Source organism: Crotalus tigris, unplaced genomic scaffold, assembly GCF_016545835.1.
Source record: "Crotalus tigris isolate CLP2741 ecotype Arizona unplaced genomic scaffold, ASM1654583v1 scf7180000017633.3093840, whole genome shotgun sequence".
Classification (NCBI taxonomy): Eukaryota; Metazoa; Chordata; class Lepidosauria; order Squamata; family Viperidae; genus Crotalus; species Crotalus tigris.
Window position 1 is genome coordinate 2,157,229 of NW_024096527.1, and position 13,967 is coordinate 2,171,195.

The following is a 13,967-nucleotide window of genomic DNA, read 5'->3' on the forward strand; positions in this document are numbered from 1 at the left end:
GAAATTTTGGGCTCAGTTGTGTATAGCATGTATAGCATGCTCTGGGAACATAGAAAAGAAAAGAAGGAAACACACACACACACACACACACACACACACACAATCTTGCCACTGTCTTCTTTTTACCTGCATATAAGTTTCAGTTCGCAAGGTGGTGGCCGCCTGCAGGGAGCTGAGACTGTACTCCATGTCTTGCTCCAGGGACAGCGAGTAGATGGAGAGGAACGGCATGGAGGACTGAGAAGCAAACCACAGGAATTTATTCATACCCAAGCACTCTGGATAACTGCAATGGGCTCTACATGGGGCTGCCCTTGGAAGAGCACTTGGAAGCATCAACTGCTGCAGAATGCAGTTATCCCAGAGGGGTAGGCAACCTTGGCTCTTTTATGACTCCCAGAATTCCTGAGCCAGCATGGCTCAGCTTGGAAACCTCTCCCTTTCCCCTCAGCATGGCTGGCTCAGGAATTCTGGGAGTTGAAGTCCACGAGTCATAAAAGAGCCAAGGTTGCCTACCTCTGCCCCAGAGCATGAGACGCCCCTGCTTTGTGAGCTGCAAAGGTGGCAAACGGCGCAATTCAAGATGCTGATTGTCACCTTTAAAGCCCTTCATGGCTTGGGACTGGTTACCAGAGGGGCTGCCTTCTTCCAGTTGTTTCTATCCAATCTGGCCCAGCAGGATGGGCACGCTCAGTCAAGGAAAGTCAGCTGGCACTACTGTACAGGCGTCCCTTTTCTGCCATAGCTCCTGCCCTCTGGAGCCTTTTCCCTCTGGAGATTAGGATGGCCACAATCCTGTTGGCCTTTCATAAAGCCTCGAAATTCTGTCTATGGAGATTCTCGGTCATCCAAGACATGGTTGTCCCAAAGGTCTTTTTCCAAAAGGCAACTGGACTCTCTTGTTTTTTCCTTGAAATTGTTTCGCTTCTCATCCAAGAAATGTCTTCAGTTCTGACTGAATGGTGGGGAATTTATATTTATACTTTCTGCAGTTCCACAGCCATTTGCAGTGTGATTCAGGTGACTCTAAGGCAGCGGTTCTCAAACTGTGGGTCGCGACCCCATTTGGGGTCGAACGACCATTTCACAGGGGTCGCCAAACAACGCAGTCCGCCATTTTTTCCCCCTTTTCCTTAGCTGTGCTACTCCCTTGTATTCTATTGGCTTTTGAAAGCCAATAGAATAGACTCTCTTGAATAGAGTCTAATTCTATTGGCTTTCAAAAGCCAATAGGAATTGTCCAGGCTGTCTCTGCCCTGCTGAGCCCGCCAAAAGTCCCAGTCTGCAAACGGTGCTGCAAGTTGTCTGCAGCAAAGGCGAGCTGTCTGGAAGTTTCCACCCCTCCCTGCTGAGCAACTACTAAAAATGTAAGTAAAAGAGGGCCAGGGGTGGGAGGTGGGAGGCCGGCGAGTGCAGGGAGGGGTGGGGCCCGGCGGGTGCCTTACCTCCCTTGAGTTGGGCCAGCTGGTGGCCCAGCCGGTGGTCGCCCTGTGCCGTCTCTGCCCCTTGCCAGCTACGCTCAGCTGGCACAGGGGGTGGCACCACGCATGCGCGGCACTCCCGGGCAGGGAAAGTCCTTGACTTACGACCGGTTGGGTAGTCCTCGACTTACGACCAGTTGGGTAGTCCTCAACTTACGACCGGTTGAGGGTCGTGGCATTAAAAAGGTTGAGAACCACTGCTCTAAGGATATAGATAACCCGCCCCCAAATGGCCTCAACAGCTCTCCGAGAGCTAACGATCAGATGACGACAAAGAATATTAATCCTTCCATTCCCCATCATTCACTTAGAACTTTTTGGATGAGTGAAACGTTTTCAAGGAAAAAATAAAACCAGAAAATCCAGTTGCCTTTTGGAAAAGCACCTTTGGGACAATCTTGAAGAACTGGCTATGTACTCAGGCTTGGGATCCCAAGTATGTGAAAGGTCTTGTTTCCTGGTTATCTTAACATCTATAGATTATAGATTTTTATTGGCTGATATATGCACTTAATTTTTAGTATTGTGATTGTTATTCATTTTCTAATTGATTTTATGGGTGCCCACCACCCAGAGTCACTTGATTGAGATGGGCAGCCATACAAATTGAAAAAAATAAAATAAAATATGAAATAAAATAACCCCAGAGCCAGAAGGCAAGTTCCAGATTTCTATTCTCGTCTTCTGCTCAGGAAATCTAAATAGAATGAATAAATGGTACATCATGCTCATGTCACTCTAGGCTTACCTCTTGAGTGATGGTATGCTTGCAGGTATTCACTATCTTCTGAAGTCCTTTGGAAAACTCGATTTCTGAGGAGAGAAAAAAGGGGGAACAAAGAGGATAAAAAAAATACTGATGCTGATCCAGTTTTGTTGACACTAAAAAGCAAATGTTCAGAGATTTCTGCCTTTATATTGAGAGTTGAAGAGCCATAATTTTTCCCTCCAGATCTGTGGAGAATGAGATGGAGCTAGAAGTGGTCAATTTCTGAATGTACAATTGATTGTCCACTAGTTTTTGTGGTAGAGAGAGCTCCTAACTCAGGACAAGGAGCACCTGATTCATATTGCAGAAGGATCCGCATTCATTTTTGGGTATTTTAAGGTAGGCCGAGAAAGATTCAGGCCCCAAAATGCTAATGAATGATTGCTAGTGAAAGTAAACTGTAAACTGGTATAAGGTAGATCAGAGGTCCCCAACCTTTTGGGCACCAAGGGACTGGTTCCATAGACAGAGGTTTTTTTGCGGACCAGAGGGGGCATGGTTTTGTGTGCTGCCTGCATCCTGCAGATGGGCTTTGCTTGTTTGTGTGGCCCAGTTGCTGGCATGCCATGGACCAGTGCCGGTCCACGGACCAGGGATTGGGGACCCCTGAGGTAGATAATAAAAACCAACTTTTTGTACACTGGAAGTTGCAGTATAGTTCCTGGAATGTTTATTTTAAACCGGTGTTTCTCAACCTTGGCCACTTTAAGAGGTGTGGATTGCAATTCCCAGAATTCCCCAGCCAGCGTAGTATAACTGGCTGGGGAATTCTGGGAGTTGAAGTTCACACCTCTTAAAGTGGTCAAGGTTCAGAAACACTGGTTTAAAAGATTAGGTAGTGCTTTTGCACATTGTTTTTCTACACTAGAGGTCTCCACCACAGTCCTGGGATCTTTAATTTAAAAGACTATGTAGAGCAGGGGTGTCAAATTCAATTTCATTGAGGGCCGCATCAGCATTGCGGTTGTCCTCGGGGTGGGTGTGGCCAGGGTGGGTGTGGCCTACTGGGTGGGCATGACCAGCTCTTCATCGTTCGAGTCAAGGGTGCCTTTGGAGGCCTGGGCAGGAGTGGGACAGATCTGAGGCTCTCTGGCAGAAGGGGGTGTGACCGGGGCAAGCGCCAAGGCATGGTCCACTGGAAGAGCCTCACTGTTCCTCTCAGGCCATGCGATGGGGGGCTGGATGGTGCCACGGGCTTCCTGGAGCCCTGGGCAGCAGAGGTCAAATGCCCAGCCCAGCCCTCAAGGAGCTGCGGCACCAAGCCCAGCCCCACTTCCCCAAGGGGGCACCCAGCTGCACTTACCTCCTCCTCAAGGCTGCTGCATTTTTCAGTGCCATTTTATCATTGAACGGTCACAAAACGAATGGTTGTAGGTGAAGGACTACCTGTACTGGTAATTATTAGGGTTTCTTTGATCATTCGTTTTACAAAACAACATACAGTAGAATAATGTAGATCATGACTGCAGACTTTGGTGCTATAGATACATATCCCCCAAAGGCTTAGCTATTCCCTTTCGGTCTCAGCTTACCCAGAACTGTCCTTTTCTCCATATAGTAGATAAGATCCTTCATGTATTTGGATATGTTCTTGGCATATTTGAGGGCAAAGTCTACCCCTCCATCACACTTCTGAAGGAGCACGTTCACCTCTTCAACTGACAGACGTGCTGCAGCGCATGAAAAGTAGCAAATGAGTTATCTTCGTCTTATTCTTTTATTGCTAAAATCTAACTCTGTGCAGCCCTAAAAATAAGCTAATTTCCTATAATCTTCAGCTAATGTCAAAAGCAACCCTTTCTGCATTGATAAAAGAGTGATTACATCAACATTCTTTTTATGCAGTGGTTTTCAAATACCACAAACAGCATCGTAATGTAACAGTTACTTTTGTAATATTTAATTCTGTGAGCATTGATGGAGAGCAAGGAAGAAGAATGAAAAGAAAACCTGAGCTCCAAATTGCAAAACATCAGAGAGAACTTTCTGCACAGCTGAGTTGTAGCATTTCCTATCCAGCCTTTAGTCAAACCAAAACTATTGCAGCATGAAATTTGCTGCCTTCCAAGGAAATGGTTGATGTAGCCCCCTAACACATTTTAATTGCCTTTGGGCAGTATCAGAGTAAGGATGAAAAGTTTACTTCAACACGGACATAGCCAAAGATAATTTAAACTCATGTTTCACTCATGAGCTAAAAATGAGATGAAACTGATGTCATGGAAACCAAGTAGTATTAAGAGGTTGCCAGGACAAGTGTGTGCAACAGTTAGGAGCATGAGAAAGAGCTTCAATTATTTTTCTTCTAAGTGTGATGGGTAAGCAGTTGGAGAAAAAACATGGGACTTCCTTTTATATATGATAAAAGCATGAGACCTTTTTGTGCACAGAGATGGAAAGATGCGCAGATCCCCACAGTGGAGTAATAGATGGTAAAATGAATGGAATTGGCTGTGATGGTGAAACTCATTACTTTAATTAAAGAAATCTCATATTGTTTCTATCTGGAAACCACTGTTGGACTCTTTGCTTGAAACAGAAAGTAATGCTATATTAATTTTGGGATTTGACGATTAGACTTGCATAGCCTTATAGAAATATTGGGTGTTACTCAATTTCAGATCAAAGGGCTAATTAATTTTATGTTCATAATTATTGAAAAAAGCCAGAAATTATTCTTTTTTTTATTTTCCTTTTCCCTCTCCCCCCCATTTTTTTCTATTTTTCCTTTTTTTCTATTTTATTGTTTATAGAAATTTAATAACATGTATTTTTTTTTTAAAAAAGAGAAAGGATCAAAATGATATCCACATTATTTTTCTATGTTTCATAAATGCAGAACTCTGCACAATTCATGAGAATCCAATAAGGCAGTGTTTCCCAAACTTGACAATTTTAAGGCATGTGGACTTCAACTCCCAGAATTCCACAGCCAGCATTGCTGGCTGTGGAATTCTGGGAGTTAAAGTCCACATGCCTTAAAATTGTCAAGTTTGGGAAACACTGCAATAAGGGAACAAAAATCATAATAAAAATGGTTCTTACCTGAACTGAAATCTTCCCTACTATTCAGCACGTCTTCTGGTCCCAAACTTGTAATGCCCCCATATAGATTTTCCACCGACTACAAGTAAGAAAAAAAAAAAGTTACTCTCAGAGCCTTTAAGGATCCTTTTCTTCTCAAATACCAGAGATTAAACCCACTGCTTTCTCATTCAAAGCAGGATTGTGTCCCTTCTGGCTCACCTGATTCAGATCAGAAAGAGGAATTGAAAGGATGGTACTACTGTCCACCTCTCCCATGAGGAATTCAGAGACACTGGGGTGGGGAAGAAAGCAAAACAGGAAAAAGGTTGATATAGTAGGAAATAGTTAGCAAGTTAGTAGCAGCAGCCATAACTGAGCCTCAAAAAGACGCTAATAGTGATATTTTTGCTTGCCAGTGTTGATTGCACAAACAACACTTGCTCCACTCTGTTTGAAATTGCAACTTCCATTATCCCCTATCATAAATGGCTAATGGTTGGGGGTAATAGGAACTGCAGTTCCATTTATCAGGACCTTAGAGGTCTTTTAGTCCAACACCCTACATTAGTGGTGGCAAACTATGGCACGCGTGCCAGAGGTGGCACTCGGAGCCCTCTCTATGGGCACATGTGCCGTCGCTCCAGCCCCGCCTCCTCCCATGGCCCCCTCCTCACCAGCAGCCCCCCTGGAGGAGAGTCACCCCCGGGCGTGGCCCATGCAAAGCAGCGCAGCCAAGGACATGGTAGCCGGGCAGTGGGGACAAGACTGTCCTTGTGCCCCGTCATGTGCAGATGATGCTGCAGGGCATAGGCAGAGGGCGTGGTCGCCATGGCGCTGCTGGGCCACTTGGGTGATCTGTGGCAGGCCATGTAGGTGGTGGGTGGGCCCAGTGGGAAGGGTGGAGCGGGGACGGGAGTGGGGCACTCGGTCTCTAAAAGGTTCGCATCACTGCCCTACATCAAACCTACTCTCTATTCAGCATTATAACCCAAATAGTCGCTAAGAAAATGCTACTTGGAATTACACCATACCAGTGAATGGAAAAATCAGCACCTGAGGCCCATGGCATTACTATTTTAACTCTCACCAAACAGCATTTTTTTATTACAAATATGTGCAAATATCATTTAGAGTAGTGAAACTGAACATTAATGTTTAAAATATTAGTTTTATCTCTTCAAGGGAAAAAAAGAAGCTCATACTTAGTGCTCTTTCTTTTAGAACAGAGCTCTCCAAACTTGGCCACTTTAAGATTTGTGGACTTCAGCTCCCAGAATTCCCTAACCATGCATGGCTGGCTAGGGAATTCTGGAAGTTGAAGTCCACAAATCTTAAAGTTGCCAAATTTGGAGACACCTGTTTTAGAATCATAAAAATAAGAAGTTGTCATTTAAATTCCTCACGGCAGAAATCCAAATTAAATATCTCTGATATTGAGGTTTTTCCCCCTTTGACGTGGGTTGCTTTTCTATGATCGTGATGTTGATGTAAATAGAAGTTTAACAGGATTAAACTTTTTCTGAAGAAGTTATGAGGACGTGCTATCATAGAGAACCTCAAGCAGATGCATTTCTTAGATATTTTAACACTGAATTGCTTACATCCAACTAGGGCCAGTGAAGAACAGCGCAAAATAGGTGGTATCCAAGGAGGCCCTAATTCTAGGATTCTGTGATTCTAAAATCTGTTAAGTAACCATCAAAAATTGCCTCTGAGCTGATCTTTTGCTTACGTGCTACTGAAGGAGACTGCAATCATCTCCACGGCCTTTTCAAATTCACGCTTTTCAGCTTCGTTGTTAGATTCATAGTGAAAGCCTAAAAAATGCAGATGGAAAGGAAACCATCACATTCTCCCCAACTCATCAATCTTAAAATGCATCCTACAGGATACACAGAGCAACTGTAGAGCTATAGCACACAATAAGACTGTACATTTTTGTGTGTGTTTTCCAATGGTCCCCAAGTGGGGGCTGGGGTGGAAAGGAAAAGGAGCAAGATAAGACTTCACAGTAATACAATAAAATCATCTTTGGTGGAAAAAAAGAAAAAAAATAGAAGAAGAATGAAGATTTGATAAAACAAAAATATTATTTCTGTAAAGCAAAGAATAACTTGAATAAGGCCTAGTCAATTCAGTATAATAATTTAAACTAAAGCAGGCTGCTGTGCCTTTTCTTAAAATCTTCTTTCGGTTTTCTCTAATTGCTTCCTCTGTACTGTGACAGCAGTTCCCTTTATTTAGTTAGTTAGCATTCTTTTACACGGAAGAATAATTATTGCTTTCCTCTTGTTATTCTTTCATTTTGCAAAGCAACAACCTAACAGGAAATGTGTCACTCAAATACCTAACACAGGGCTAGGCAACCTTGGCTCTTTTATGACTGGTGGACTTCAACTCCCAGAATTCCTGAGCCAGCCATGCTGAGGGGAAAGGGAGAGGTTTCCAAGCTGAGCCATGCTGGCTCAGGAATTCTGGGAGTTGAAGTCCACGAGTCATAAAAGATCCAAGGTTGCCTACCCCTGACCTAACACATGGGAACTGCACTGAAGACAAAATTATAGGTTTTCCTCGATTTACAACCATTCATTTAGTGACCCTTTGAAGTTACTGAAAACATTGACTTCTGACTGATCCTTGCACTTAACGACTGTCGCAGCATCCCCGTGAGCACCTGACCAAAATCTGGGTGCTTATCAACGATTGCCATTTGCAACCTTCCCAGCCAGCTTTCAACAAGCAATGGGGGAAGTCAATGGGGACAGTCTGAGTTGCTTAATGACGGCATGATTCATTGTGATTCAAACTGCAGCGAACCACTTAACATCAGCCCCCCCCAAAAAAAGTCGTAAAAATTGGTCACAGTACATAACAATCACCTTGGTTAGCCATGAAAATTCAGGTCCCAATTGGGATCCTAAGTCAAGGGCTACCTTTACGGGAGAATCTGTGGCAACAACTGCACCACACTGAAGAATTAATTATGCAAAACCAACTTTTGGTCTCAGAAAAAGGGTCCTAGGCAGAACCGTCCTTGCACGAGTCATTCTTCGACACTCACCCTCACTGATAACCCCTGGGAAATTGAAGCCTGCTTTAATTTTTGTTTGGGGGGGGGATACACGATCACTCAATTGCCCAGCTTTTTCTTTCTCCAAGGATCACTATGGCAGATGCCGTGAACGTGAAGCTTCTCTCATGTTGTGGTTAAACTGTTCAGGGTACAGGAAACCGAGCCAGCAACAGAAGACAAACATTTTCGTTCTGCTGAACTGCAGAAGCTGCTATTCTCTGCCTACCACTTCCTCCTCAGCTACTCTGATATGATTCAGAGTACAGAAAAGCTCAACTCCTTGGATGCCAAGATATTATAAAGTGAGGTGAGGCCCAAGATGAAAAAAGAAAGTGTCTCTGTTCTATAAATACTTGTATGTGCCATATTAAACGATTTTTTGGGGCAATTCACAGAATCCTTTTGAACAGGAGTGTACAACCTTGGCCATTTTAAGATTTCTGGACTTCAGCTCCCCAAACTCTAGCATAACTGGCTGGGGAATTCTGGGAGTTGAAGTCCACGAGTCTTAAAGCACTCCTGCTTTAGAGTCAGACTCTACTTCATAATTATCCAGATTATTCTGGGTACTGCAAGCTTGTCAGACCTTTTTGAAATATATACAGTACATTAAAGACTTTATTTCTGAAAAATCTGCACAGCTCAGTTTGGTACAAGAAGGCATCCAACAATTATTACTTCTTACTATTGAAAAATAAGAATTGGTTCAAACATCCTATCACTTCTATATTTCTTTTCAGAAACTAGAACAACATTTTTTTTATTTTAAAAGTTTTATAAATTTATTACAATATAAACCCCCCCACCCCTTCCCCCCTCCCCCACTTCCCAGAGCTGATTACAGGATAAAAAATAAAATAAACAAACATAATCTAACTAACATTAATCAACTATACTATCAATCAAAACCATAACACACTTTAACTCCTTCTCCCAACAAATATTAACAAATTAAGTCAAAAATAGTAAAATAATTAAAACTAATAATAATTATCTAGAATCTACTCAAAAGCAAGATAATACTTTTCAATCTCATATTTCTTCTGAATGTAATCAATCCATCTTCTCCAAACCATAATATATTTTTCTTGTGAATGATCCTTCAAATAGCCGGAGATTTTTGCCATGTCTGCTAAATTAGACACTTTAAGTATCCATTCTTCCAAAGTAGGCAATGAGTTTTTCTTCCAATATTGCCCCACCAATAATCTTGCAGCTGTTATAAGGTTCAAAGAAACTAGAACAACATTTGATTTTTATCTCAATTGGAGTAAATCTATGTTTATAAATATTTACAATCTTCAGACCTAAACCTAAATCATCTTTATTTTTTATCCTAGGTTTGGATCTGAAGACTACAAAAGCTAAAATTAGCCAAGATATTATAAAATAAAATGAGATCCAGGATGAAAAAAAGGCTTTCTTTCATTTAATTAATACTAATTATAATAACACTGGTTATTCTTTCATTATGTATTTAATCACATTTTTTATTTATCCTTGTAAAATTATAATTTGGAGATTTGGGGTGGAGCATACATGGCCTCTGGAGTCAATTCTGAACAGAAAAGACTTCTAAAAACATGGATAGATTTCCCTCCGATGAATAGGATGATTCCCACCCACCCCTGAAAATTCTAAATTTCAGTTTCCAATCAACCCTGAGTGGATTCAGCCACACCTCTGGTTTAACTCATTTTGCACTATCTTTTAAACGGTGTGAATATTCACATTGAAATTGTACACAATTTTTCTCCATTTTCTCCAAGTTTTGATGTTTATTCTTTTCAAAGTTAGGCAAGTATGTAGTCAGAAAGGAAAGGATTAGGGACCTATTTATCAAACATGGTTCTGCCCATCTGGTCCAAATATCTAGGGAGGAGTCTGCTGGGAGCTCCACCATCCATGTGAAGACAAGGCTGTGGGTCAGATGGTATCAGATCCTATATTGTAGAATATACTGCTCTTAACCTCTCAAAGAAAATTTAGTTGACCTTTGTTTGCACCTTTGGGTTACCGTCTTGACAGTTTTTTTTACTGTATTTTGCATATTTTACCCTGCCTATTGCCGTGGGCCTTTTGCCCCTAATGTTTTTGTTTTGAAGAACTTTTAAAAATTAATTTAGGGGATGTTTAATTTTTCTCCTACATCTTTATTGCGTAGTACTCAATTGTGCGGCTTGGGTAGCACACAAATACTGTAAAATTAATAAGCAACAAAAAACCAGACGCATACTGGTAGTCCTCACTTTACCATTTGTTTAATGACTATTCAAAGTTACAACGGCATTGAAAAAGTGACTTATGACCAGTTGTCACACTTATGACTATTGCAGCAACCGGAAGCATTTGTTGCCCTATCCTGGGGTCCTGGGGTCCTGGGATTGTCATTTGCAACCTGTCTAGGGAGCATCTGACTAGCAAAGTCAATGGGGGAAGCCAGTTTTGCTAGATTCACTTAACTGTTCTGATTCGCTTAACGATCATGGCAAAAAAGGTCATAAAATGGAGTATGGCTCACTTAACAACTGCCTTATTTAGCAATGGAAATTTTGAGCTCAGTTGTACTCATAAGCTGAGGACTACTTGTAGAAAAATAAATGTATTGTCCAGGAAGAGTGAATTAAAATGCAGACCAAACAAAAATTTATTAACATCTCTACTCAACAGTTTATGGTATACACACTATAATACTAAGGGAACATTTATTTCGGAAGTTATTAATTTGGTTCACAAAATGTGCTAACATTTAATGATTTATTAAGTAGGCCATAATTTATTGCATCTGCGTGTACATTAGGCCACAAGCTGTGGTTTATAAGCCACAACATCTGGATTCACACATTATATTAAATCAAAACCAAACAAACACATGTAGCTCAGGACAGTTGTGAAGGCTGCATATATTCATAACGCTGGACTCACAGATTATCTGAAGTACGCCATGTTGACATCATGAGCATCCTGACCTCCATGGATAGATGATGTAAATAGCATAATTTGCACCAGTCATATTGTGCAGATGATATAATTTACATCATTTACAGGATAACATCATGACACATATAATGTTACTTGCTCTCTCTAAGTGCCCTAAAGCAAAGGGAGTGGGATACTGAAGTTAAGTGTTTTTCAAACTTGGCAACCTTAAAATGTGTAGATTTCAGCTGGTTGGGGACTTCTGGGACTTAAATCCATTCATTTTAAAGTTGCCAAGTTTGAAACACTGCTTTGAACATTCTTACTAGTCATGCTTTAAAGAACACACTCCAAAGAGACTCATCGTGAGATCGAATCAGGACCAAGCTAAGTTCCTGATCAGAACATCCCCTCACTGACCTTTGACCTTGGAGATGAGGGTCCCGGCTGCTGTCAAGGTCTCCAAGGTGTTGAGCAGCGGGTATTTGCTAATGACTTGCCGAAGAATTCTTAAGGCTTCTCCAAGACATTCGTGGGCAAGTGACCTTCGAGATTCTAGGCCATCTGCAAAAAGAAAAAAAAATTAAGAGAAGACACAGGGCTTTGATAAAACATCTGACTGACTGCGAGACCAACTGTAATAATAAAACAACTGTCGATATAAAAGGCAAAAAATTCTGGATAGTGGATGTTACAGAACCTGGGGGGAACTGAATAAAAGAGAAAGAAAATGGAGAAAATCACAAAATACAAAGACCTACCAACAGAAGCAGAACAACGATGGCAAAAGAAAGCAAAGTTAGTACCAATAATCATAGGTGCCTTGGCTGCAATCCCAAAAATCTGGAGCACCCCTTGAACATCACTGGCATTGACAAAATCTCCATCAGTCAGTTGCAAAAGGCAGCTTTACTTGGAACAGCTGACATCCTGCAATAGTACCTTTAACTCCATCAGACAAATATCTGTCTATCCGAGGTCCTTGGGAAGGACACTATAGGTCAGGCATGTCAAACTGCTGGCCTGCGGGCTGGATGCGTCATGCTGAAACTGCGCCCACCCCATTGCCGGCAATGGGGAAAAAGTCCTGATACATCGTGCGACGTCACGTGACATTGCAAGTTTAACATGCCTGCTATAGGTAGACAAAAATACCAAACCCTCAGCCCCTGATTTTTGGAGTTCCTCAGAGCATCATTCTCTAGTTACTACACAAGTGCCACTGGATGAATTTATCTTTCAGCATGAGATTAAGTACCATTAATATCCTGATGATACTCAACTGTTCATCTCTGTCTCTGGCTGGCCCAGGAATGCTGTTTCAGTGCTCTATCATTGTCTGAAAACTGGGATAGTTCTGGATGGGGAAGTATAGATTTCAACTCAACTGGAACATGCATCTTTTCCGAGACATTGGTTATTAATGCCGGTAATCCTCAACTTGCAACCACAATTGAGCGCAAAACTTCTGCTGCTAAGCGAAACATTTTTAACTGAATTTTGCCCCATTTTACAACCTTTCTTGCCACAATTGTTAAGTGAATCACTACAGTTGTTGAGCTAGTAACACGGTTGTTAAGTGAATCTGGCTTCCCTGTTGACTTTGCTTGTAAGAAGATTGCAAAAGGTGATCACATGACCTCGGGATACGGAAACCGTCATAAACATGAATCAGTTGCCAAGCATCTGAATTTTGATCATGTGACCATGGAGATGCTACAACAGTCGTAAGTGTGAAAAATGGTCATAAGTCACTTTTTCCAGTGCTGCTTGAATGGTTACTAAATGAACTCTTGTAAGTCAGGGACTACCTGTATCCCAGTCCATCTTTTCAAGGACTCTTTGAGACAAAATAAAGTTACAGGAAGGAAGGTGCTGGTGTTTGAAAATGATAGTAACTTTGATTAAGGCATACTGTACACCCTGTCGGTTTTATATATCTCCTGATGGGATGGAAATTTGGACAGTTGCATCCCTGCTCTTAAGTTTGTTCAGCCCAGGCTTAGCGCAACATATGAACCCAGCACATGTCTCATGCCAGAAAAAATTCCAGGTGGTCCTGTTGACAAATAATAACATGTCCACGGAAGTAACGAGAGCAACTCAGCGCACAAAAGATCATGAAAGCTTCCCAGAATTCTTCTTCAAGGAGGTGGCAAATAAACCAGGAGTGACAGGGATAGAGAAGAAAAAATGAAAAATGTTCTCTTTTTAATTTTATCAGCCCTCATCAAGGACAGTCGCCAGAAGATTCTGGAAGTAGAACGCCACACATTTGGAGGGCATGTCCAGGTTGGGAGATGTTGAGTTAAGCAGCCTTAGAAATCTCAGTTCCAAATAAGAAATAACTACAGGTAGTCCTCGACTTACAATCATTTGTTTAGTGACTGCTTGAAGTGACAACAGCACTGAAAAAACAGCACTGATGACTTACAATCCATTTACAATTCCACTTATGACTATCACAGCTTTTTCCCAAGGTCAGAGGATCAAAATTCGGGCACATATTTACTAAGGCCGCAACGTCCTAAAGTCATGTGATCGCCATTAGCAAAATTCCTAGCCAGCTTCCAACTATCAAAGTCAGATGGCGGAAGCTGGACTGACTTAATGACCACATGTTTCACTTCACAACTACAGTGATCCGTTTTACGAAAAAAAGTCATAAAATCAGGCATCACTCACTTAACAAACACCT

General features: G+C 41.8%; 1 protein-coding gene across 4 annotated transcripts in view; it reads right to left on the reverse strand.

The window, feature by feature from the left end:
* ARHGAP45 (Rho GTPase activating protein 45) overlaps nt 1–13,967 on the reverse strand; it is a 66,372-nt gene that overhangs the window by 32,950 nt on the left and 19,455 nt on the right. For all 4 annotated transcript variants that reach the window (XM_039334742.1, XM_039334744.1, XM_039334743.1 and 1 more), the window contains exons 3-9: nt 11,690–11,833; nt 7,010–7,094; nt 5,497–5,569; nt 5,296–5,374; nt 3,783–3,920; nt 2,230–2,294; nt 127–237 (exon numbers count right to left, since the gene is read on the reverse strand). In XM_039334742.1, the coding sequence (XP_039190676.1) occupies nt 127–237; nt 2,230–2,294; nt 3,783–3,920; nt 5,296–5,374; nt 5,497–5,569; nt 7,010–7,094; nt 11,690–11,833 (695 nt within the window). The remainder of the gene's footprint in view (nt 1–126; nt 238–2,229; nt 2,295–3,782; nt 3,921–5,295; nt 5,375–5,496; nt 5,570–7,009; nt 7,095–11,689; nt 11,834–13,967) is intronic.